Source organism: Marmota flaviventris, chromosome 18 (genome assembly GCF_047511675.1).
Source record: "Marmota flaviventris isolate mMarFla1 chromosome 18, mMarFla1.hap1, whole genome shotgun sequence".
Taxonomy (NCBI): Eukaryota; Metazoa; Chordata; class Mammalia; order Rodentia; family Sciuridae; genus Marmota; species Marmota flaviventris.
In genome coordinates, this window is record NC_092515.1 from 15,181,917 (window position 1) to 15,208,872 (window position 26,956).

General features: G+C 50.2%; 1 protein-coding gene across 3 annotated transcripts in view; it reads right to left on the reverse strand.

Moving 5' to 3' along the window:
• The window catches only part of Sipa1l3 (signal induced proliferation associated 1 like 3), a 235,067-nt gene that overhangs the window by 15,351 nt on the left and 192,760 nt on the right, over window positions 1–26,956 (reverse strand). For all 3 annotated transcript variants that reach the window (XM_071604089.1, XM_071604088.1, XM_071604087.1), the window contains exons 14-16: window positions 21,596–21,714; window positions 19,527–19,954; window positions 4,499–4,720 (exon numbers count right to left, since the gene is read on the reverse strand). In XM_071604089.1, coding sequence (XP_071460190.1) covers window positions 4,499–4,720; window positions 19,527–19,954; window positions 21,596–21,714 — 769 coding nt within the window. The remainder of the gene's footprint in view (window positions 1–4,498; window positions 4,721–19,526; window positions 19,955–21,595; window positions 21,715–26,956) is intronic.

The following is a 26,956-nucleotide window of genomic DNA, read 5'->3' on the forward strand; positions in this document are numbered from 1 at the left end:
AGGGTAGCCGGTATTTCTAAGTCTTTGGAGCCTATCACCATGATGCTGGCATTATGTCCCCTGGGTGGGAGGACAGTCAGTGGCCATGCATGTAACTGTAGGACAGAGACAGCGATGATGGGACACCGGGAAGGTGCCGTGCTGCCCCACCGTTTCCCTTCCAGGTGAAAACCACCTTTTTCTCTGGTGTCTTCTGATGGCAGGGATAGAAAACAAAAGCATTGGTGAGCACTGTGACCTTCTAGGTAGCAGAGCTGAATTGGTTTGCTCCAAAAAGAAACCCCACCTGGAACAGCATCATCGAGTAAAGCTTAAAATGATAATCAAGGGTACTGAGGACCCTGTTATTCTTCCAAACCCAGCCACCTTGACCGCCATGTTTACATCACACGTGGGATGAAAACCTGTACAGTGCATGGAACATGATCACATTTGATTAAAAATATGCCTCTGGGGCTGGGATGCGGCTCAGTGGTAGAGCGCTCGCCTCGCATGTGCGAGACCCTGGGTTCGATCATCAGAACCACATAAAAATAAGGGGAAGTGAAATAAAGGTATTGTGTCCAACTACAACCAAAAAATAAATGTAAAAAAAAAAAAAAGATATGCTTTTATGTGCAAAAAAAAAAAATTTTTCTGGAAGAAATGGACCATGATTACCTCCAGGAAGTAGGAGGTAGGAAAGTGGGACTTTTACTTTACATCTAACACCCTTTGAACTGTGAATTTATTTCACCATACTAATGATGATGATGATAACAAAAATAATAACAATTAGTTTTAAAAATGCTGATGCCTGACCTTCATCGTTTTGTAATACAAGAAAGAGCCTCTGAGCCTACAGAAGAAATAAGATGTCTTGGGCTCCTGAGGGTTTTGAAGTCTGCATTTTCTTTCTCTTTCTCAGTTGCCAGCCTTGGGATTTTTAACAAAGGGAAGAAGAGAAGGTGCCAAGTTTTCTTTTTTTATCAGGTCACATCCCTCCCCAGCCTAGAGCTCAGGTGGGGGCAATGCTGGCTCCACCCAGATTAGGCAAGTGTATTCTCCAGGCAGATGAGAAGCTTTAGGTCTGGAGGACAGAGAGACAGACACAGAGACAGAAAGAGATGCACACACCCCTTCACCATGGAAGATGAAAGGGGCCTCCTTTTCCCCCACCTTTGATTTTGGCATTTTCCAGAATCTTCCCTCAGCACAGGCCCCTGCCTTGGAGAGGTAGTAGGTCTGGCCTCAGTGTTGGAGTCCTGGTAAGCCCTGGATTCAATCCTCAGCACCAAAACCACACACACACACACACACACACACACACACACACACACACACACACTCTCCTTCCCTGTTCTATTTCATTTATGTTCATTTCCTAAAATCAACTTCCCAGACTCCAGGAACTCTAGTATTCTCAACAAGGCATTCCTAGTTCTTAGGAGGAAGGCTGGCTCACTAGAGGACATCATGCTAGAACTTTCTCCTGTGACCCTCCATCTGCACCATCCCACCTATGGCAGCCTGTGTTCTGATGCTCCTGGGGGGCTGCTGAGAACACGCCTACAGGGGAGAAGCACGGCAAATCCAGCTCAGTTATCCCCCCCACCCCTCTGCAGTGCTAGGGCTTGCCTTGTGCACGCCAGGCAAGTGCTCCACCAACAGAGCTGTGGCCCAGCCCTTAGTTGACCACTTTTGTTTTTCCTTTTTTTGGTATGGGGATTGAACTTAGGGGTCACTCAACCACTGAGCCACATTCCCAGCCCTATGTTGTACAGGGTCTCACTCAGTTGCTTAGCGCCTCTCTTTTTGCTGAGGCTGGCTTTGAACTCGTGATCCTCCTGCCTGAGCCTCCCAAGGTGCTGGTATTGCTTTTCTTATCCTCTTCTTTCTGAAGAATCTTCAGATTTTTTTTTTCCTTTGGTACTAGATATTGAATCCAGGGACACTTTACCACTGAGACACATTTCCAATGCTCTCCCTTCTCCGCCTTCTTTTTGGAAATAGGGTCTCTCTAAGTTACTGTGGCTGGCCTCAAACGTGCGATCCTCCTGCCTCAGCCTCCTGAGTTGCTGAGATAACAGGTGTGCACCATTGTGCCTGGCTATTTTCTTTCTTTCTTTTTTTTGGTGCTGGGTGTTGAACTCAGGGCCTCCTGCATGCTAAGCATCAAAAAAGCCAAACCAAACTAAACTAGGCCTACACATCCCTAATCTTGTTTTTTCTCTAGATCTCTGGTCTCCATAACTGTCAAATCCTAATGACCTCTGGGGATAAAATGGGCTGCTCTCTGACTGCTGACAAGGGCAAGGCCACCTTCTATGCCCTAATTTGGACCAGTGCCAAGAGATATGAAGAGAAAAGAGCAAGGGAGGAAGGCAGAAGACAGGTGGCCATGCCGATGCCAGGGGGCGCAAGGAAAGAGCATGTCACCTGTGCCGGGTCTTCTCAGGCATCTGTCCTTCCAGAGGCACAAGAAATGAAACAACATTGCTTCTAGGGGGGAGCTATGGGACGGGGTTGGGGGAGAGGCTTATTTTTCAACACAAATCCTTTTGTGCATTTTTTTTTTTTTAACTGCGGTTCACCTTTCAAAGCATAAATGAAGAGAACGTCTCCAAGATCCTTTCTAATGGAACCAGACAGAGTACCTCTGACTCACCCATGCTGTCTAAGGGTGCACTCTGCCATGGCGCAGGACGCTCCGGGGCAGAAAAGGAAGGAAGGAAGGCTGCAGTGATGGCTGTGCAGTCAGGACAGGCAGCAGCAGCTCCTCCTCCCACAGTCAGGCCAGGAGCCGAAGGCAACCAGTGGCCAGACATGGCTGGGCTGGTCCCAGAGGACTGGAGTTCTGGTCTCCAACTGGGGTGGCTCCCTCGGGCCCTGGTTAATTAAGCTAATTAGCACTGCCCGCTGTCAGCCCGGCTGAGCTGGGGGTTCTGCCAACGCGGTTGGCAAGGAGACTCGCCGAGCTGTGCCCCAGGCAGTGGGCTCGCTGTCCTGGAAGGGCGGCTGGGAGAGGCCAGAGAGCAGAGGCGGGGACAGCCCCGCTGGGCGCTGGGGCTGGGCTTGTGGAACCAGGCCTTCCCTGGTCTCTCCTGAGCCAGAGCCAAGGGCCTCTGGACTTGTGTGCCAGGGGGAGCACCGGCACCAGCGCCCGCCAGCCCTGGGCACCCTCGCACTACCCCTGGGACGTAGGCGCGCCTTTCTTCCTTTTGCGGCTGGGGAAACTGGGGCGCAGGAAGTCGAGGACACTCAACCCACGTCCACCTGCTGCCCTGCGTCACCCCGGGCTGTGCTTGTGGTGAAAGCTGTGTTCTACACACAGCACCCAGCGCCCTGGGTCCTCAGCTGGGATGGCCGGGTGCTTCATAGGGACCATGGGAATTCCTCATGGCAGCCGTGGGACAGGACTGAGGACCACCTGTGCGTTCCAGGTGAGGGACTGACCCTCCAGGAGCTTCTATCACGGTGACATGGATCCAAGACACCATCCTCTGACCTGTAGGGCTGTGCGCTCAGGTGGGGCCGCGATACCACACCCACCTGGGGAGCGCCCTCTCTCCCAGGCCCCAACTCCCTCACCTCACGCCCCCAACGGCCCCACGTGAAGGGGTTGCCTCTGGACGAGGTTGCTTGGGGTCCTCCCGGTCAGCACCCTGCCCTGTGGTAGGCCCTGAGGTGACGGCAGAAGCTCTTCCAAGGCCCATCTCCTCCTTGGTTTCTGGAGATGACCACTCACGTGCGGCAGCACTGTGCAGCGGCCCATGGTGGCTGTGCCAGGCCGCGAGGCTCTGGTGCCAAAGAGCCAGCTGTCTGCAGGGGCAGCTCCAGCCCCGCAGTCCTCCAGAGCAGCCGTCCCAGGTGGAGGGCTACTGGCCACCTGTCCTCTCTCCCAGCACCTCCAACTTGCCAGCAAGCCCTGTCTGCTGCAGTTCCAGATCATCCGTCCCGAGCCTGCCCTCCTCGCCTTGGTGGCTCTTGCCCTGCTCTCGTCCCAATGTCCCAGTGGACCCTGACAGTGCTCCTCCAGGATGTTCCCCACATGCAGCCACAGGGATCTATTAGCAGTTCAGAGCATCTCCTCGCTGTGCCACACCCTCCACAGCCCCGTGTTGGTCAGAGCAGATGCCAAGTGCCTTACACGAGGCCACAAGACTCACCATCATCTGCCCCACTGCTACCCTGACCTCATGTCCCACACCCTCCCCTTGCTCACAGGGTTCCTGCTACTGGACCCTCCTCCCAAGGGCCACACCTCGGGGTCTTGACTGTTGCCTCCTTCTGCCGACCAAAGCTCTTCATGCAGATGCCACCATAGCCGAGCCCCTGCTGACCCACCACGTGCCCTCCGCCCCTCACCCAGACCTGAGCATCAGTTCCCGACAGTGGGGACCTCGGCCAGGTTCCCAGCCATCCCCAGTGGGTGGACTTGGCTTCTCATCGAGTGAGCGTCACTCTCTTCGCGGACCAGAGCCACCCACCTGGCCTCACCGCCCACCCAGGCACTTACTTCTTGGGGTCGGTGAAGGTGAGAGGCCGTGGCGGGGGCTCGTCCGTCCTCTTCCATCCTGTTGGGTGCTTATTGCGCACAGGCTGCTTGGAGAAGAAGGACTTGGGGACAGAGGTGGAGAGCTGGAAGGGGCTGGCTTGGGCCAGCTGGGAGGGCCGAGGAGTCTCTGCACTGGCAGTTTTGTAAACCTGAGCAGGGAAGCCAGCCCGTGAGCCCATGTCACTGCAAAGAAAGAATGAAGGGAAGAAGTTCACGGACCCTAGACACGTCACCCTGGGCTGTACTGCTGCAGGATGTTCCACGACACGGAAGCCTAGAGAAAAGGGGGTCCCTGCAGAGACCCGTCCCACTCCAGCAATGCCCCAGCACATCTGCCCTCTCCACGGGAACCTAAAAAGGCACCCCCCGGCCCTGCTGTGCGAACTACGCAGTTGAAGGTGGGATCCCATCTGCCCACCTGTCTCTAGGTGACATGGCTGCTCTATTTCCTTCCTTTTCAACTGGGCATTAAAAACAGCCGTGTGTACACAGAGAAGGTGGCTTTTACTTGGGGGAGGGGAGGTGGGAGGATTTTGCCTTTCCATTATTGGGATCATACCGATTATTCTGTAACTTGTGATATTTTTTTCCAGGTGATGAGGACCAAATCCAGGATCTTGTACAGGCTATGTATAACTTTTTAAGAATATATTTTGCAGGGCTGGGGATGTGGCTCAAGCAGTAGTGCACTCATCTGGCATGTGTGAGGTGCTGGGTTCGATCCTCAGCACCACATAAAAATAAAATAAAGATGTTGTGTCCCCCGAAAACTAAAAAATAAATATTAAAAAATTCTCTCTCTCTCTTAAAAAAAAAAGAATATATTTTGCTATGTATGCTTTTTTGAAGCACTGAGTACATGTCAGATACTATAGTTAGCTAGTCTAAGACTACAGCTCCCTAAGCTAAATATTAGATTTTTGTTGAATTACTGTTACAACGACCTACTGATATCAACTGGACCTAAACTTTAGGGACACAAATGCTGCAGGAAATCAACTTTAATTTTTTTTTTTTTGGGGGGTGGTACGGGGAATTCAACCTAGGACCACACACGTACTAGCCAAGCACTCTAATACCGAGCTACATCCGCAGCCCTTTTTAAAAAAATGTTGAGTTAGGGTTGCACTAAGTTTCTCAAACATGCAATCCTCTTTCTTGTCTCAGCCTCCCAAGCAGTTGAAATTACAGGTGCACAGCATTGTGCCTGGTCAATTAAAGAAAAAATTTTAATGAAATTCCATTCCAAATAAGAGATATTTAATGACAAAATAGAAGATACCTTTGAAATATAAGCTAGTAAATCCTTTCTGAAGGTCGATTTAGTGGATGGGACTTTTGACTGTGGCCAGAGGAGGAGACTGGCAAATCCTTTCCCAAAGAGGCTCAAACTAACAAACCAAAAACCCTTTCAAGCAATCTGAAAAATGACCAAAGGCATACAACAATCTGGAAAGCACTAAGCTTGACAAACTGCTGAAGTGGGTAGGAACCTAGGGAATCTGTGGTTCCAAGGAGACATTAAGAGTATACAACAAAAAGCCAGGCACAGTGGTGCACCGTACGCCTATAATCCCAGCAGCTCGGGAGGCTGAGGCAGGAGGATCGAGAGTTCAAAGCCAACCTTAGCAACGACGAATCGCTAAGCAACTCAGTGAGACCCTGTCTCTAAATAAAATACAAAATAGGGATGGGGATGGGACTCAGTGGTTGAGTGCCCCTGAGTTCAATCCCTGATACCAAAAAGAGAGCATATAATAAGAGTTTCAAAAGGAGATGAGAGAAAGGGGCAGAAGAAATATCTGAAGAAATAATGACTGAAAACTTCCTAAATCTGATTTTTAAAAATCATTAATCTAAACATTTAAGAAGCTCAACAAACCACAAGTATAATAAATAAAGAGACCTACATCTTAAAAAACACCTGAAAGTAAAATACTAAGATAAGAATCTTGAAAGTATCCAGAGAAAAGACTCATCACTTACAGAGAAACACTGATAAAACTACCTGCTGACTTTTCATGTGAAACAATGGAATAAAATGTCATTTTCAAAGCACTGAAAGAATTCTATAACCAAGAATTCTATACCCAGAAAAACTACCCTTGAAAAAAGTAAAGGCAATCTAAAGATGTTCCCATTTAACAAAGAGAAAGAGAGAAAATGTGTATTGTTAGCACATCTGCCTAATAAGAAACAATACAGGAAGTCCTCACACTAAAAGAAATTAATCCAGATAATTAACATGCAGTTTTTTAAATTAAAAAAAAATTTTTTTTAGTTATAGGTGGACACAATATCTTTATTTTATATTTATGTGGTGCTGAGGATCAAACCCAGTGCCTCACGCATGCAAGGTGAACACTCTACCACTGAGCCACAATCCCAGCACAACGTGCAGTTTTTAAAAAAAATATTTATTTTCAGTTGTAGTTGGACACAATACCTTTATTTATTTATTTTTACATGGCGCTGAGGATCGAACCCAGGGCCTTGCACTTGCTAGGCGAGCACTCTACTGCTAAGCCACAACCTCAGCCTTTAACATGCAGTTTTTTTAAAAATGACTATAGATTTATGCTTTCACATTTCTTCTCTCACCCTTACTTATAGACAAAGGCAATAATTAACTCTGTTGTTGGGTTTATATCATATATGTGATAAAACTGCACAAAGAAGGGGAAGGAGTAGGGCTATACTAGAGAAAAATTTTCATGTATTACTGGAATGAAGTTAGTATTAACCTGAATCACACTGATAGATGCATACTGTAATAACAACAACAATAACAACAAAAAAAAGGTACATGAGTGAAATTCCAAATGACACACTAAATTAAATTTACACAGTCTAAAGCAATAAAGGAAAAACAGAAGCAAGAAAGATAGTAAACATAAAGAAAACAAGTAGCAAAGTATCAAGTATAAAACTATTATCAATAATTACATTAAGCCAGGCGCAGTGCTCATACCTGTAATCCCAGTGACTCAGGAGGTTGAGGCAGGAGGATTGTAAATTCAAGGCCAGCCTCAGCAATTTAGAAAGGCTCTAAGTAACTTAGCAAGACACTATCTCAAAATAAAAAATAAAAGGGCTGGGGATATATAAAGCACACCTGGGTTAAATACCCAGTACCAAAAAAGTTAAATTAATTAATAATGTAAATGGTTTAGTGGGGTGCAGTGGCACATGCCTATAATAGTGACTCAGGCATCCCCAGGTTCAATCCTCCAGTATACAAAACCAAAAAACAGTTTAGCCAGACACGGTTATGCATGGCTGTAATGCCAGCTACCTGGAAGGCTGAGGCAGAAGGATTGCAAGTTTGAGGTCAGTATGGGCAATTTAGTGAGAGCTTGTCTCAATAAAATAATACTAATAAAAAGGGCTGGGAGATACAGCTCACCCAAGCTTGCTAACCTAGCTTGGCCAAGGCCCTAGGTTCAATCCCTAATACCACGAAAAGGGAAGAAGAAAAAAGGGAATGGTCTAAACACTCTACTCAGAAGGCAGAGACTTGTAAGCTGGATTTAAAAAGCAACATATGCTTTCTACAATTCAGCAATGTCTATTAATTGTCAAAGGTTGCACACTGTGAGGAGATATCCAGGAAGCCCCAAAGCACATCACCATGAGCATGGACCTCATAACACTACAGAGGTGCAGGGAGGCTTCCCCAAGGAGGCGAGGGCTTCGGAGCTCAGAAGCGACCCAAGGGTGTCAGCCTAGTGTTTGGCCCCCCACAAACCACACCACGAAAAAGTTGCACAATACTCATTTGTACACACGGGGGTGCTCATAGAAGTGCTGTTATGATCAAGAAAAACTGGGAAAAAACCAAAATGATAAGAAAAGGTAGAAATGGTCTGAATGATTGAGACGGAACCAGGGGCAGTGTACTACTAAACTACATCCCCAGCCCTTTTTACACCCAGCCAGACAAAAATCTATATATACATACACACATATACTTGTGTTTATATATAATATGTATGTATATTTATGAAATATGGTTATGATTTTTTTCTTTTATAGGAAGGAAATTAGCAGTGCTTCTCCAACTGTAGGTCATGAAATAGACTTAGTGGGTCTTAATTTGTTTTTTTGGTGGTACTGGGGTTTGAACCCAGGGGATTTTTACTCCTGAGTCACATCTCCGGTCCTTTTAATTTTATCTTAAGACAGAGTCTTGCTAAGTTGCCTAGGCTGGCCTCATACTTGGGCTCCTCCTGCCTCAGCTTCCTGAATGGCTTAGATGATACGCGTGTGACATTGTTCCTGGTAGGTCTTAACAGTTCTATTCTTTTATTTTATTTTTTTAGCTTCTGGGGATAGAACCCAGAGCCACATACACGTTAGGCAAGTACTTTACACTGAGCTACACATACCCGGTGCAGGTCTTAGCAGTTCTGAGCAGGGGGAAAAAAAAAGAAATAGACTAAAAAAATATGTCAGTGTGATCACATAAGTTAAGTATTTAGTGAAAATTCCAGATGTCTGTGTTGGGTTATAATGTAAAATGTTTTTCTACTTTGGGGAATGGTCAAAATGTTTCAAAGAACTGGGTGGGTACAGGTTTGGAGAAAAATCTCTGGAGGAGTGTACACTATCTGATTACGTCTGAAGGGAATGATACTGGGGAGGTGTCAAGGACACAAGTCAGGTTAAACCGTATAAACTCGGCACAGGGCAAACAGGAAGTGGCCACCTGATACCTCAGTCTAGGTGTGGCTCAGTGGTAGAGCACCTGCCTAGCATGCGTAGGCCCTGGGTTCCACAACCTCGGAAAAATCAAAACAAAACAAGACAGGGAAAGAACCTGGGTCCTGGAGTCAATAAATGCCCCAACCTTGGGGCCTTCTCTGACCTTGAGTTCTGGGAGGTGATACATTTGCCTCAGGAGAGAGAATTGGGGAAAGGGAAAATATTGATCACAACAGACAAAGTTTCAGAGTGGGGGAGTCAACTTTAGTGATCTACTGCACTGCACAGTGACCATGTATAATGTACCGTTCAGAGCAATGGCAAAAAATGGCCCAGTATTGGTGCCAAAATAGACATGTAGACTAATGGTACAAAATAGAAGACATAGAGACAAACCCCATAAATACAGTTACCTCATACTAGACAGAGGTGCCAAAAACATACATTGGAGAAAATATACCTATTCAACAAATGGAGCTGGGAAAACTGGAAATCCATATGTAACAAAATGAAATTAAACCTCTCTCTCTCACCCTGCACAAAAATCAACTCAAAGTGGATCACAGACTTAGACACTAGAACAGAGACCCTGTGCCTAATAGAAGAAAAAGTAGGCCCAAATCTTCAGCATGTCAGCTTAGGACCTGACTTCCTGAACAACAGGATGGATTCAAACCATCATCTCTAGCAATTAGAGAAATGCAAATCAAAACTACTCTAAGATTTCATCTCATTCCAGTTAGAATGGCAATTATCAAGAATACAAGCAATAATAAATGTTGGCGAGAATGTAGAGGAAAAGGTACACTCATACACTGCTGGTGGGACTGCAAATTGGTGCAACCACTATGGAAAGCATTATGGAGATATCCCAGAAAACTTGGAATGGAACCACCATTTGACCCAGTTATCTCATTCCTTGGTTTATACCCAAAGGACTTAAAATCAGCATACTACAGTGAGACAGCCACATCAATGTTTATAGCAAGCGGCTCAATTCACAATAGCTAAACTATGGAACCAACCTAGATGCCCTTCAATAGATGAATGGATAAAGAAACTATGGTGTATATACACAATGGAATATTACTCAGCCTTAAAGAAGAATGAAATTATGGCAAATGTATAAAACCAGAGAATGTCATGCTAAGTGAAATAAGCCAATCCCCCAAAACCAAAAGCTGAATGTTTTCTCTGGTAAGTGGATGCTGATCTACAGCGGGGCAGGGGGACAGGGAAGAATGAAGGAACTTTGGTTTATGTAGAGTGGAGTGAGGGGAGGCTGGGGCTGTGGGGATGGGAAGGACAGTAGAATGAGACAGACATTATTACTCTATATACATGTGTGATTACATTACTGGAGTGACTCTGCACCATGTACATCCAGAGGAAGGAGAAATTTTGCTCCATTTGTGTACAATGTGTCAAAATGCTTTCTATTGGGGGCTGGGGTTGTGACTCAGTGGTAGAGTGCTCACCTAGCATGCTTGAGGCACTGGGTTTGATCCTCAGCACCACATAATAATGAAATAAAGATAGTGTGCACCACCTACAACTAAAAAATATTTAAAAAAATGCATTCTATTGTAAAATAAATACATTTAAAAAATAATGTATATTTTAAAATTGCTCAAATAGTAATTTTTAATGTTCTCTCTCTCTCTCTCTCTCTCTCTCTCACACACACACACACACACACACACAAAGGTAAGTTGGAGCTGGATATGACGGTGCATGCTTATAATCCCAGACTTGGGAGGCTGAGGTAGGAGGATCACAAGTTACTTGCCAGCCTCAGCAACTTAGTGAGGCCCTAAGCAACTGAGTGAGACGCTGTCTCAAATGAAACATAAAAAGGGTCAGAGATGTGGTTCAGTGGTAAAGTGCCCCTGGGTTCAAGTTCCAATACCAAGAACAAAACAAAACAAACCACCCTCCACAAAAATGGTAAGTTGGTTTAAGGTGAGAGATACATTAATAATTAGCCTGACTGAATCTTTTGTAATATAAACATAAATCAAAGCATCAGGCTGTACTGCTTAAACAAATGCAATTGTTAATTTCAATTGAAAATAAATAAAAATAATAAGCAAACTTCTGTCAGTTGAGCTGGGACTTTGTTACTTGTAGCTGAAAGCACTCCCATGACAACGTCTTCAGCCCTGCTAGCTCAACAGGGCCTGGCGAGATCATTATTCCCCTGAAGACACTGTATCTTGATCCAGCCTCTCTGTGGGAGGGGGCGCCCCTTCCCACACACCCCATAGAACATGAGCCGTGTCAGGTGCTAGGCATGCATGTGCTGCACAGGGTGGAATCCTGACCCCGTCTGTACATCAAGAGAGTAACGGTTCTTTCTGAAACACCAGCTGTGGTCATGTGTGTTCCCGTGGCCTCAGAGCGGATCTGAAAAAATCAGGCAGCGTGGTATGGTGGATAAGGATGGCTACCTGACCAGTTCCAAGCTCAGGGAGGACGTATGCTTGTCCGCCTTGTATCTCAGTGGAGCATTTAAGATTCTGTGGCAGTAAACAGTTCTGCAGCTTGCCAAAAGAGCGGAAAAGGCAGAGACTAGGTAGAGAATCTGTATGTGCAGTGCCTCTGGTCAGTGGTCCTGGGTGGGTGACAGGCACAAAAGGAATGAGCTGTGGCCCCTCAGGAGGAAAAGCAGTGGTAGTGCAGGTGGCACTGAGCTCAGTCAGCCCCATTTAGTTGCCCGCAACCCCTGGGGCAGGATACTGTTTCAGGTGGAGAAACTGGGGCCCAGAAAGACTGAAGAAGTTGCTCCAAATGATGCACCCAGTAGGGGCAGAGCCAGGATGCAAATCAAGGCAGTCTGTTTCAGTGATTCTTTTCTAAAATATTTTTTTAGCTGGGCGCGGTGGCTCACACCTGTAATCCCAGCGGCTTGGGAGGCTGAGGCAGGAGGATTGCGTGTTCAAAGCCAGCCTCAGCAATGGAAGAGTGCTAAGCAATGCAGTGAGCCCCTGTCTCTAAATAAAATACTAAATAGGGCTGGGGATGTGGTTTAGTGGTCAAGTGCCCCTGAGTTTAATTCCTGGTACCAAAAAAAAAAAAAAAAAAATTTTTTTTTGGTTGTCAATTAACATTTATTTATTTATACGTGGTACTAAGAATCGAACCCAGTGCCTCACACACACTAGGCATGTGCTCTTCCACTGAGCCACAACCCCAGCCCTGTTTCAGTGTTTCTAACCACTACCCTGAACACCCAACAATCCCAATGATGAACACACAGTAAATGAAAGCAAACAGCAGCTCTGATAGCTCCAAGCCCCGGCGATGTCTCAGGTCCTGGGCTGAGTTCTTCAGATTCATGGTCTCAGTGCATCCTTCCAACCTTAGACCACGCTCCCACCCTCATCCTATCTGACAGGTGGGAAATGGGCAGGTGGAGAAGCTGCGATCTGGACATGGGCGGCTGGGGGCAGAGCTGGGAAATCACACAGCACACCCACACCCAGGGAGCCACCAGAAGGCCTGGGCCACCTGGCCTGAACTGCTGGACCAGTCTTGCTTTCTCTCTCTGATGTGGCTGGAACGATCACCCTCCAGTGAAGAGTCATGGAGTGGCCACACCTGCCCTGGGCTTGAGGAGCAGAAGTGACAGGCTTACAGGAAGTGCAGAGAGGACACGGAGGAGACTCAAAATGGAGTCGGTTGTGGTGGTGCACACTAGGATCCTTGCAATCCCAGTGACTCTGGAGGCTGAAGCAGGAGGATCCCGAGTTTGAGGCCAGCCTCAGTAACCTAGCAAGATCCTTTCTCAAAATAAAAAATAAAAAGGAGCGGGACGTAGTTCAGTGGTAAAGTGCCTCTGGACTCAGTCTTTAGTACAAACAAACAAAAAACAAAAGGGAGAAAGAAAAAGAAAGAAAAAAGAAGAAAGAAAGGACTGGGGATGTAGCTCAGGAGTAAAGTGCTCCTCGGTTCAATTCCTAATACTGACAAAACCAAACCAAACCAAAACAAAACCCCCAAAACCAACCAGCCAACCAACCAACCAAACAAACCCAGAGGGGCTCAAAATGGATCCTGATCCAGTTGCTCTGCACCCCCCTGCCAAGCACTGCTGGTTCACCAAGACCATCACAGTGGCCTGCTCTTTGGGCTCCCTGCTTCCTCCTGCATCCTCACCAACCTCCTCAGCACTCAGGACTCTCTTCTGCTCAGGACTTAGGTTCCAGCTCCCTCAGGGAGAAAACCAGAGACCTCCCATCAGTCCTGTCTCCTTCCTGCCCTCAGGTCCTCCACTCCCCTCTGCCTCCTCTGTGGCAACCACCTGGAAGCAAACATTCCAGCAAACATTCCAGAAACATTCCAGACACGTTTCTACCTCAGGACCTTTGCATGCCCCCTCTCTCCACAGATCTCTGCCTGGCTCCTCATTCCTTTGAGTTCTAGGACACAGCCTGGAACAGTTCCACTTCCCAAGCTGATTGTGACTCTGCACAGGTCTGCCATCTGTGGTCCCGACCTCACACACACAGGTAGGGCAGGCCCTAGCAGATCCCAGGGCCCCCAGATTACCTTTCAAGGCTGTGCCCCCAGATGGTATCCCGGAGACTGCTGGCACAGCCTGGGGAAGCCAGGCCACGTGCTTCCTGCCTGCTGGGAACGCCCAGCTGCGTCAGCTCCACGTGGAGAGGAGTCTCTGATTGCCCCTCAACAGCCCTGACAAATTGCTGTGGAGCCCAGAGAGCTGTGAAGCGTGAGCTGCCTCAGGGGAGGGCGGGGGCCAGGTGGCTGCCCGCCTGGCATCACCCAGCCCACTGTGGTGCCCAGCGCAGGCACTGGCGCCTGGCAGCATGCCTGGCAGCCGGGCTCCCATGACGAACGTCTGGGGGGAGGGTCTGGGAAGCCATGGGAGTCAATCGATGGGCACAGGCTGCAGCAGCTTCCATGGCAGGGGCGGGAGCCGGGGTGGAAGCAAGCGAGTGGGGGTCCCTGCTGGGGCACGGCAGGGCCCATCCCTTTCCTGGCAGCCCTTGGATTTTGCCCTCCATTCTCTTCCCCTCTCCACCCAAAACAGTCCACTTCTCCCAGACACCCAAGCGATCATTTTAAAGACCAGTTAGATCACGGCTCCAGTGTCTCCCAAGTCCCCCAAGCACGTGACCATAGTCATGAGCCTGCTAGAACTGTTCCTGCCCACCTTGCCCACATGACCTTGTGCCACTCGCCCCTTAGGCCCCCGCTGCACCCCGCTGGCCCTCTGAGCACTCCTGGAGCACAGCGAGTGGTTCCTGGGTCCCGGTGGACCTCGCCCTGGCTTCCTACAGCACATCCCCGCCCTCGGGGGGCTTTCTGGGACCCCCACAATGTTCTGTTGGGTTTTTCTCCCCTGCACTCACTGCCACCTGGCACACCACATGGTGGTTTAGTTGTCTGTCTGTCTGGCTCTCCCTGAAGAAACACGTCAGCCACAGGAGGGAGCAGTGTCTGCAACGTCCAGCTTGGCGGGCGCTGCCATGGCCAGAGAACTTGAGGACTGTTCCTCTGGGGCTGTCCCCCTGCCTTCTCTTCCTGTAAACATCTCAAGCACTCCCCTCTGCAGCAGCCCTGGACACCCAGGAGTCAGGCCAGACGTGGGGTGCCTCCCTCCTCACAGGGTGTGTGCCTGCCCAGGGGCATCACCACATGGGCACACGTGCACACATGCAGCTGCTCTGTCCCCTGCTCCAGGCCCCAATCCTTCTGAGCTCGGCCAGCCCCTCCCTCCAGGCTTTACCTCTTGTCTTGCCGTTAAACTACCTTTCAAAACCCAGATCCGCCCGTCACCCTCTCTGTTGAAACCTTGCCTGGCTTTCCTCTGCTGCAGGATCCATCCACACTCCGTGACAGCGCCAGGAGGACTGGGAGTGCTCTGACCTCTGATAACCTCTCCGACCCTTGGTTTCTACACCAAGAGCTCAGAGACCTGAAGGTGCCACCCTACTCTCCTTCTAAGGGACTTCACTCCTGTGGTTTCCTCTCAGAAGTAAACCCTCTAGCTGTGCGGTGAGCACACCTGTAATCCCAGAGCCCTGAGAGGCTGAGGCAGGAGGATTGCAAGTTTGAGTACAGCCTAAGACCTTAGCGAGACCCTATCTCAAAATAAAAAATAAAAAGGGCTGGAAGGGCTGGGGCTGGGGCTCAGCAGTAGAGCGCTCGCCTAGCACATGAGGCCCTGGGTTCCATCCTCAGTGCCACATAAAAATAAAGATATTGTATCCACCTAAAACGAAAAAATAAATAAATTAAACAAAAGGGGCTGGGGAGGTGGCTCAGCAGTTAAGCACCACTGGTATTAATCCTGGTACCAAAAGAAGATTAAAAAAGGAAAAGAAGAAGGGCCAGAGATGTAGCTCAGTGGTAGAGGGTACCGAGTTTGATCCCCAGTACCAAAACAAACAAATAAATAATAAAGAAAAAAAAGAAGTAAACACTCTACATACTCCATCTTTCCTGCTTTTTTAATTTTTTTAAAAATTTCAAATAGCCAAGGCTGGGGGTAGCTCAGTAGTAAAGCATCTAAAGGCCTTGAGTTTTACCCCCAGTACCTCCCCTCAAAAAGTGTTCAACAGGGGCTGGGCTGGGGCTCAGTGGCAGAGCGCTTGCCTAGCTTGTGTGAGGCACGGGGTTGGATCCTTAGCACCACATAAAAATATTAAGCACATAAAGGCGTCCATCTACAAATAAAGGTGTCCATTTACAACTACCAAAAAAAAAAAAGTGTAAAGCAGCCCCTATTGGTGAAGTGTATGAAACATCACACACATTCATTAACATACATTCATTAACGAACAGTTACAAGGCAAACCTGCATGTCTATATCCTGGATCAGGATACCTGAGCAGCACCCCTGAAACCTCAGCCCCCTTCAGAACCTGTTCCCTCCTCCTGTCCCTCTCCCTGGCATAAATGACCCCTCCTCAGGGACATTACCCTTGCCACCAGGCTACATCAGAGCCAGCTCTGACCCACACCATAGCCACTCTCAGATCCACCGGGTTTCCTGTGACGCTGTCCCTGAGCAGTGACTGGTCACTGTGTGCTTGCGGTCTCCCCTGGTCCTGTCCACTTTGTTGCAGCACCCAGCAAAGGCCCTGGCGCACATCAGGCGCTAGCGGCACGAATGAACACAAAGTGCTACGCGCCACAGAGCTGTGCAGGCAGCGGTGGCCGCGAGCTCACGCGTGGTCAGCTCAAGGGCGCGTGCCCTCGGGGTGCTGCGCATGGGCAGCAGGTTACCCCTCCAAAGGACTGGACTGGTGACCACAGATGCAGAAGGTTGCTGGGCTGCCTATGCAAGGGGCAGTGTGGCCAGCAGGGGGCAGAGGCACCTGGGTTCCCCGGGCCCAGGCCTGGCCTCAAACTGGTGCCTGCTGAAGTGGGAAGATGGGGAGGGCCGGCAGGGGGAGCTGGGGGAGCAGGGCAGCGGGACCTGCTGCTCTCTGCGTTCTTCTTTCCTAATCCCCTCCCTCTACTCTTCCCAGGAAACCTCTGCATGGCTGGGTCAGGCCCCTCCTCTGGGCTCCCTCATGGCAGCCCAAGCACCTCTGCTGGGCTCCCCCACACTGGCCTACAGCCCTCTGCCTGGGCCTCCCCACTCCAGCCTCGACCCCTGCCGGCTGTCACCCTTGGGGATGGACTTTGAGCTCTGGGAGGGCAGGCCTGGAGCCATCTCAGTCCCTGTTGTGCCCCCAGGATTTCCTGTAAGAGGCTTTGGCCCAGAAGAATTCTTCTTAGTCTGAGGCAGGGTCTCATTGAACTCCTCCTCTCCTATTCTATTTTTTAGGGTCTCTCTGAGTTACCTACGCTGGCTTGCAACTTGTGATCCTCCTGTCTTAGCCTCCCAAGTAGCTGGGATTACAGGTGTATGCCACTGCGCCCAGTACCCCACCCCCTCCCTGATTCTAATGACAGCTAGGCTTGAGGACCCCTACGAGGCACTGCGCGAGAAGGGATCATTGAATCCTCATTCCTATAAAGGAGGTATGGGATTTATTCCTGATATCATAGATGTGGAAACAGACCCAGAGAGGTCCAGTCACTTCCCCAAGCCACACAGCCAAAGCCCAGCAGAGGCAGGGCTTGAATCTGGGTGGGCTGACTCTGGGGCCCACACTCTTATCCATCAAGAATATTTCTTTTAATCAACCTACTTGATTCCCCCTAACTTGTCAGAAGGCAGTATCTGTGGAATCAGGGGATGGGTTTGAAAGGCTTTTTTTCCCCTAATACTCATTAAAACAAACATACATCCATTTAAGATAAAACATTTCCCTCCCAGTACCACCCGAATCACCTCTAGTACCCCATTTTGGGAAATGCAGTTCCACACTAAAGCCTGGTTGCCTAGGAGAAAACTTCAGGAAGCAGCTTTAATGAGTAGATAAGAAAGATTTGCAATTAGCATCAATTGTCTGTATGCAAATTAAAGCTCCCAACCGCAGGGCCCTATTTTGTAGCAGCCCCCCTCCCATTTCACTCCCCCCACTTCTGGGTTCAGCAAATCTTCTCAGACACAGGGTAATTTTGTACCCAGCCCCCTGCCTCCGTCACCGCCTACTCCAGGCACAGCTGCTTTTATACATCACTGATTGTAAAACCCCAAGATTATCCAGGTTCACTAATGTGGCCTGTGCCCAGAAGAGAGGCCACCACAACCGAGGCCAGAGACACCCTGTCCTAGACACTCTTGGCCCCACGTTCCTCCATCTACATTTGCTGATTATTTCTCCCTAGCTCACAGCAAAGGTCTGGGACAGAACAGCTCCTCAGGAAATATTTTTCTTTTTATTTTATTTTCTTGTTATAGGGATTATACCCAGGATTGCTTAACCACTGAGCCACATCCTTAATCTTTTTTTTTTTTTTTTTTAATTTAGAGACAGGGTGTCACTGAGTTGCTTAGGGCTTTGGTAAGTTGATGAGGCTGGCTTTGAACTAGAGATCCTCCTGCCTCAGCCTCCAGAGCTGCTGGGATTACAGGCGTGTGCCACCACGCCTAGCTCCCAAGAAATATTTATGAATGAAGTGAGCACATGAATGAGTGAAGGAGCTGTCCAAAGCAGTCCAGGAGTTCCAAAGATTGACTACTTAAACAGGAAGGTGACCTGAGGAGGAGACCTAACCCACTCTCCCTCTCCTCCGCCTTAGCTCTTCTCCAGGGCTCTTTGACTCAGGAGCTCCAGGGATGATGGCGCCCAGAGCAAGCACTGCCACCACAGCTACTCTCAACTCAGTGGCTATTAAATCTGCCAAGAGACAGGTATTTCTACACAGAAACCCGATGCCACTGTGCGGTGGGCTGTGGGCAGAGCATTCTGAGGCTGCTGCCTGAGGGCACGAGTCCAGAGAGGAGAGAAGCTGTGGGTTTGGGGAGTGGGGAGTGGGTCCCTGCTCCAGTCAGTTGGTAGAGGACTGTGAGGCAGGTGGTGGCCTGAGGGGCCAGCACTGGGGATTTGACCACAGCAGGAATCTTTGCTTGGGGCACACACCTCAGAGGGGGTCCCTGGATGGGACTCAGCGGACCAATTTTCTTACTCTGCATTTTTGGGAGGTAATTTACTGCTTTTAGCAGAACCTCCAGGTACACGTGGTTCAGACTCCAGGCTGCTGGGGTTCTCACCCCTAGTGCCTCCTCAAAGTGTGCCTTCCCAGACTTCCCTGTAGCTAGGATGTCACCTGACAGCACCCACTACCATGGGTTCTGGGAAAGTGCTCGCTTTCTCCATACCAAGGGGGAGCTGCACAGAAGGGACAACTCTTCCCCCTCCTCTGTCCCCGCCTGCTACCGCTGGGCACCATAGCCATCTTGAGACTAGCGACTCAAGCCAGCTTGGTAAATTTTGTGGAGCAGGAAGTTCCAGAGCGCTAATCCTTGAGGCCTCCCTGAGCCCCTGCACTGGCCTGACCCTGCGCTCTCTGGACTTCAGGTCACTGTTAATTGTTTAAGTCATAGCCAAATGCACTCCTGACAGATGCAGTCTATGACTCCCAGAAAGCATAAAAACCACTGATCTCAGTAGGAGAAAAAGAGATAAAGGGTCAGAGAACCAGAGATAGATAAGGTCAGAGAGATAGCCAGGGGTTTCTCTCCCTCTATCGGGGTCCTCAAAGGCTGATGGATGGGCAGCAGGGGTGGTCTACCAGTCTCTGAACCCTGTAAGCAAACTGGTGTGTCAGCGCAAGTATCTGGCATGTTTCTGAGGGTCCCCACCCAGGACGTGACAGGTGGTGAGGATCCCCTGTGGGCCGGGCTGCGGTGGGGCCTTACCTGGGCTGCCTTGGCGGGTCCCGGCTGCCCCCGGCCAGGCCTGTGGGAGTGCTGGAGCCCGAGGAGTACAGCTTTGGTCGGTAGCCCTTGCTCTGGCCAGCAACCGCAGGGGCGGGTGAGACCTCCCGCCGTCTGTCTGTGTGGTGGGACCTCCCGGTGGCCTCACGACCTCCACCACAAAGGCCCATACTTCCTGGGGGCTTGTGTGGCTTGGTGGGCCGTGGCACCTTGGCCAGGGACATGCAGCTGGGGCTGGAGGTGTAGACGGTGGTGTCAATGCCGCTATCACTGGAGCCGCCCTTGGAGAGGGGGTCTTGCTCTGGCTCCAGGGGGTCCAGAGGGTCGAACCAGCGGTCGTCACTGTGGCTGCTGGACGCGTTGCTGGAGAGGGTATTGCTGCTGGAATGGCTGGAGTACTGGGGCTCACCCTGGAAGGCAGGGAGGTGTGTCATCCCAGCCTCGGGGAGGCCTCGGCCCCGCCCTCCTCCATTCCAGTGTGAGCCCTGAAACCAGAGAGCTTCAAATCCTGGCTCCCTACTTACTGGCCAAGTTGGCGTGGGCTTGTGATCTGCTCCTCTCTAGCTCACTCCCGCTCTGTGAGAGCCGTGGGGTCCGCAGCCCTGCCTGGCCAGGCTCGGGAGCGGCAGAGGCTGTGTGAACAACAGGCTTCCTCCCCTTCTCAGCAAGGCTCCTCCTCCCTTTCCACGGCCCCACCCACTCAGGAGCCCGGGACGCACCCTGTGCACCCTCTGCTCATGCTCCTGCCCAGGCCCACAGCAGACTCCAGACTCTGCTCCATCTTCTAAACGCACTCCTTCCTCCACAGCTCCCTGGTCTTGCTCACCACTGCCTCCTGCTGGGCCACTCAACAGTCACCTCTCCAGCCCCCACAGCACCTTTGTTCCCCCCATGTTTACATGGTGTCCCTTCCTTGCTCAGAACTGTTTTGTGGTCCCATCTCACTCTGGGGGTATGCTAGGGTCCTCACTATAGGCCACAGGTCAGGTCTTCAAGGTCTGGTCTCTAACTGGCCTCTGTTCTGGTCTCTAACTTCATCCTCCCGTTCCTCTTGGTCACTGCGGGTCAGCCAGATTGCTCTTCTTGAGCTTCTCTGAACATGTCAGGCGCAGTCCCACCCCAGGGCCTTTGCATTTGCTTGAGTGCTCTTCCCTTGGTTATTTTCAGGGGTCACCCCTAACCTTTTTCAAGGTTCTGGGCTTAAAGATCACCTCAAAGGGCACTGCTGACCCTAAAACAGCAGGGTTTGTGGTTTTTTCCTTAACGGTGCTTTGTTTCTCTTCCACAGCGAGGATCCATTAGTGGTATAAAACGTCTCTGTTCCTTGGCTCACTGCTTAATGTCTGCACCGGGATGTCAACTTCCTGACGGGAGCTCACCTGTCCTCTTTGTCACTGTGGTCTGAATGCTCAAATGCCTACTGAATTAACAGAGGCAGAGAGACTGCCAGGAGCTCCCCCACATTAGCCCGTCTCCTGACTGCAGGCTGCACTCCCAGTCTCCCCTGCAGTGGCAGAGTCCTGTCACTGTACAATGACACTGTAACTGAGAGTGGTTCATGCCATTTCTAGGCCTGGCCTCAACACCTTCCCCATGAGCCCCTTTCCTTCCACTCCCCACTGCAATAACATAGGGACCCAGCAGAGAGGTCGAGGTGCTTGGGAGGTGGGGTGACAGCAAAGCCCCACGAGGGAAGGAGCCTGGGTCCTATCACCCTTGGAGCTGCTCCCTGAATACCTGCACTGCACTGTCCTAGGAAGGGAACTGGATTTTGTTGTGTGAGGTCACGGAGCCTCAGGGGTGGCAGTTCATCTACCAGGATTAGTTCAATAAAGAGGATACTGAGGCTCAAGATGACCTGGCTGGTGAGGGTTGGAGCCAGGACATGAGCCTCAAGAGCTCTAACTCCAGACCAGATGTTTAGCCCTCTGCTGGGGGAAGGTAGTGAGGTGGAGGATGTGCTCTAGAGGTGTTCAAGGGCCAGGGAAGCTGCCCAGCCGCCCCGCCCCAACTCCTATGCCTAGGGCGGGGCAGGGCAGGGCCAGACTCACTTTGGAATGCCTGTTGGGGGAATCTTTGCCTGCTGCATCCTGCCGGGAGCTGTGCTTGCTCATGCTGCTTCCAGCCATGGCTGACAGCCGGGCCTGGGCTGGCACATGCCACAGAGGCTCTGCAAAAAAAACAGGAGAAACACCAGTGGTTAGGAGGGACACAGACAGGGCCTGAAGAGTTGGCCCTGAATATGGCTGGGTGTCCCCCGCTTTGCCAGCCTGTCTGCTCACCTGGCCCATCAAGTTACACCTGGGGTATAAATTACCTGAGGGTCGGAATCATCAAAGCCAAACAACCACCATCAAATCATCCCCAAATGAAGTCCAGCACGCTTTTATACCTACTGGCCATTGGATTTTCTCTCTTGTAAATTACCTGTTCATCTCTTTTCACTATCTATCTATATCATCCATCCTTCCATCGCTCTGTCCATCCATTTACCTATCTTATCTTTTGTGTGGTACTAGGGATTGAATTCAGAGGCCCCTTACCACCCAGTCCCACCCCCAGCCCTTTTTATTTTATTCTGAGACAAGGTCTTATTCAGTTGTTGAGGCTGGCCTCAAACTTGAGATCCTCCTGCCTCAGCCCCCAGAGTAGCTGGGTTTACAGGTGTGTGTCACGGTGCCAGCTCCTTCCCCCATTTTTCCTTTTTATGTAGCGCTGGGGGTTGAGCTCAGGGCCTTATGCAGCTAAACAAGTGCTTGACCACTTCCTGAGCTACATTCCCCAGCCCTTCTTTAAATTTTATTTTAATAAAGGGAAATTGCTAAATTGCCCAGGCTGGCCTCGAACTTGTGATCCTCCTGCCTCAGCCCCTGCGTAGCTGGGATTATGGTGGGAGCCACTACACCCTGAACTTTCCACATTTTTCTATGATTTTGTATTTTACCTTATTGGTAGTTTTTCACAAGTAAAAGGTAGCAATCCTTTGTTGGTTAAATGTACAGGCATTTAAAACAAACAAACAAACATGTGATCATAATAAACAATGTCCTAAAATTTGATTTTCACTGATGACGTCTCCACACTTGCTTTTCATTTCACAGCTTCACAATTCATCAACGCAACTGAATGTGAAGCTGCTGCATTTTTAATAGCTGCACAGTGTTCCATCAAGGGAATCTGTATCAATTATTAACCAGTGTCTACTGATGGATATTTAGCTTATCTTTTTTTTAAAAATTATTTTTTAGCTGTTGATGGACCTTTATTTTTTATTTATTTTTATGTAGTGCTGAGAACCGAACCCAGTGCCTCACACATGTGAGGCAAATGCTCTACCACTGAGCCACAAGCCCAGCCTGATATTTATTTATTTAATTTTTAAAAAATAGTTTTTAAAGCTATTTATTTTTTATTTGTAGTTGGACACAAGGCTGTTATTTTATTTATTTATTCTTATGTGGTGCAGAGGAGCGAACTCAGGGCCTTGCACATGCTAGGCGAGGGCTCTACCGCTGAGCTACAACCCCAGCCCCTGATATTTAGCTTATCTTAATTTTGCTGTTGCAGTGGCCTCTCCTCTATTTGCAACTTGGAGCGAGTGTGAGATTGTGCCCAGGACTGAGTTCTCCCAGTGGAACTGCTGGTTCAAACAGGAAGCAGGTTTGAGGCTGTGATGGTGCACACTGGTCCAGCTCCCAAGGCTAAGCAGCGGGCCTGAACTGAGCCTCTGCCTCCAAGTCCACTATGTCCCAATGTCCTATACAGAACTGAAAACTTGGGACTTAAAAATCTGACCAACATCAATGAAGGGCATGGAGTTAACATGTAGCACAACTGCATGCTCTGAACCCAGAGGTCTAACCCCAAAGTCCACACTTATTCCCGCCTGTGTTCAAGATAATTGTGATCATATTGTTGAGCAGTGTTCTGTGTCAGGCAGGACTCTAGGTGCTGCGCATGCTTCATCTAGCTCAGTGTCCCAACATTCCCGTCAGGTGGCTCTCAGTACTCTCTCCAACAGAACATCAAGACTCAGAGAGGTCAAGTAATTGATCCAAGGTGACAACAAAAGGGACAGGCCACAGAGCAGCTGAGGTCAGTCTGGTGTTAGAGCCTGTGCTCAGGCCTGGCACCCTCCTGGGACTCCGCACCAGTGACAACACTGGCAGTGACGGAGGGGAAGGGCTTGAGAAGCAGGAGTCTGTTTTCTCCTAACCATGGGCTGCCCCCGCTGAGGGCATGATCTCGCTGGACCCCTGAACTGCCCTGGAAGGAGAGACCCGTAGGATGTGATTGAAGCTGAGAGGGACCAGTCATGAGCCGTGCTCAAAACCTTGGTGCCATGCCTCCGGGAGCCCGAGCTCACCTCCACACCTCCGCTGCCCGCAAGGCAGCGCTGGGTGCTCGAGCCACCCTCTTGTGGAGGAAGGGGTGCCTGGGGGCCAGGCAGGATGCTCAGGGCCTGCAGAACAGCTGGCTGCTGCAGCCTGGGCCTGCTCCATGTGCTGCCGCCTGTGTGGCTTTTGCTCAGGACCACGGATATGAGGAAGAAGCGGGGCTGGCTTCTTTCCCTTCTCTTGTCTGCAGTTTGTCTTTTGGGGTGTCCTACATACCCAGGATATGTCTGGATACCCTGGGAGGTGGCCAGTCCATGCAGGGGAGCCACATGTCCACAGAGTCAAGGCCGAGGCAGTCACACCCAGCCTGAGACACTCTGCTCTCAGGTGACAACCCCACACTGTCTCTGGCTGGCTTGGACCTCCTCTGGACTGCAGGCGCCTCACATCTAAGTAGCTGCTGGGTACCTCACGGCGACCGTTCCCACACCCCCACCTCTCAGTCTCTCCTGCTGCTCAATGGCTGCTCCATCCTTTTAGCTGCTGAGGCTCAGATCCCTGTGTCACCCTCGACGCCTGCCTCACCAGCACCCAGGCATCCGGAAATCCACTCAGCTCCACCTTCCAAACACCACACCAGACTCTCCCACCTCTCCCTGGCTCTGTCCCACCATGTCTCCTACCTGGCAGGAAGCCACAGCCAGAGGGACCCTGGGACTTTGCGAAGAGCTTCAAGTCCCATCTCTCCTCTGCTCCGAAGACTGAATCTGTGGCTCCCATCCATCCTGGGTGAAGGGCAAGGCCCCACCAGACCTATAGCGTCCTCCTCCCTTGACCTTGACTCCACCACCTCTCTGGCCAGAGGAGGCCTCCTCCCTGATCCTTGCACACAAGCTTCAATGCTGTCTCAGGTCCTGGACGGGCTGTTCCCTTTCCCTAGAACGTTCTCGCCCCAGGTGACATCTTTGCATTCTTGCAGCCGCCACTGGATGTGATTTGCTCAGTGGTTCCCCTAAACCGTCCATCCTTCTGGACGCTGGTAGTTTCTACTGGTATTACTCTGTCATCCCTGTCCCCTGGGTGTGGTCCGCCTCTCCACTATTAGTCCCAAGAAGGCAGGGAGCGTGCCCACTGGGCTCCTACTGCTCCCAACACCCAGGCTGGTCATATCAGCAACATCGGGAAGGAATGGAAGGGTGAAGGGCCAGGTCCTTCCCATCCTGGCTGTCCAGTGTCTTCTTGCCCCTGCCTCTGCCCTCAGCAGGCCCTGATCCTGGGCCTTGGCCCTTCACTGGGCCCTTTGGATTGGCCTGGCTCTCCTGTCCCATCTTTGACATGAAGGACAATTAACAGGATGGCCAGGCATGAATTTGTGGCCGCTGCTGAGCACGGGGATGCCGTCCCAACCTGGGTATTCTCAGGCCTGGAAGACGGTGGCAGGTCCACACTGGGTGACTGGGGTGGTGTCTGAAGAGCCTGGAACCAACAGACCTAGTTCACATTCCCACTGTGTTGCTCACCAGCAGCAGCAGCAACCTTTCTGTGCTTGGCCATCTCTCTCATCTCTACACAGGGCAGTCACATGCCCACTGTGTGCCTGTGGTGACTCACTAGGAAGGTATGTAGAGCTCGGGACACCGCCTGGCACATGACAACCACACAAAGCCTGGCTGCTGGTTACGGCTGCTCATTGCACCAGGGCTGGCGAGCGCCTGTCTGTGATGGTGCCTGGTCCTCGCCATCTCTTGAGCCCCATTGAACTACCTTTTCTTTGGCTCCAGGATACATTCCAGAACAGACTTCCTCATGATTTCTGAACACAGATTCTCTAATTTTTGTGTGTGTGTGTGTGTGTGTGTGCATGTACGTGCGGGGCGGTGGCAGGGAAGGTGTTAGTCAACTTATAACAAAGTCCCAAGGAAGCGAGAAGGGAATCAAGCTCTAGGGGACAAAATGGAGGATGGGGGAGAACAACAGTGAGTTCTCTAACACCCATCTGGGGCCTATGATGGATGCTAGAAACATTCCCTCCCCATCTTACACTCTGGTGTAATGAAACAGCCAAGCAACACTTCTTTTTCTGAACTGAGTGAGGATAAAGAAAAAAGATCCAAATCTGTCTGTTGTGGGACCAAGATCCCAGACCTGCAGGCAGGATCAGCTGTGGAGGAGGGGGACTGGAGGAGGGGGACAGCCTCTGCAGGCCCCAAGGCAGCAGAGGAATGCTAGGGACAGGTGGGTCTGCTTGCCTGGGGTTCACCCATTGACCCTGCTTTAAAAGAACCCTGGCCTGGGGTGTGAGGAGCTCTCCAGGGTCCTCCTCCTTGGGCATGCAACCTCTCCTATACCCTAGGGTGCCTGAGGAGCTGGGGAGGGGCTGGGGAGGGGCCACGTCACCACACACAGCTGCCTGGAAATCCTCAAACGTCCTCCAGGAGGACATCTCCCCCTCTGCCCCCTATGAGGTCAGTGCTCTCCAGCACTTCATTTTTTCCCCCTTCCTTTTGAACCCATCTCACCATTCATCTGGAGGTCCTCAGACTTCAAAGGGACTACAAGTTTGTTACATGAGAATATGTTTGAAATATTCAACTAAGTAGTACAATTTATTATATGAGAATAAACATTTGGGAAGATGCTCAATCTCATCATTCATCAGAAAATACAAATTGAAAACACAATGTGACAGGGGCATGGTGGCATACTCCTCTTAATCCCAGTTATTTAGGAGGCTGGATTGGGTAACACAGCAAAAAGAACCTGTCTAAAAACAAGGCACAACGTGATGGCACAACATGCCCACTCAAATGGCTGAAATGAAATAAAAAAAAAAAAATTAAAAACTTAGTTAAAATATGTATGTACGTAAGTACTAGGGATTGAACCCAGGGGCACTTTACCACTGAGCCACCTCCCCAGTCCTTTTTATTTTTTATTTTGAGACAGTGTCTTACTGAGTTGCTTAGAGCCCTGCTAAATTGCTGAGGCTGGCCTCAAAATCGTGATCCTTCTATCTCAGCCTCCCAAGTTGCTGGGGTTATAGGCATGTGCCACCGTGTCTGGTGGGCAGTTTCT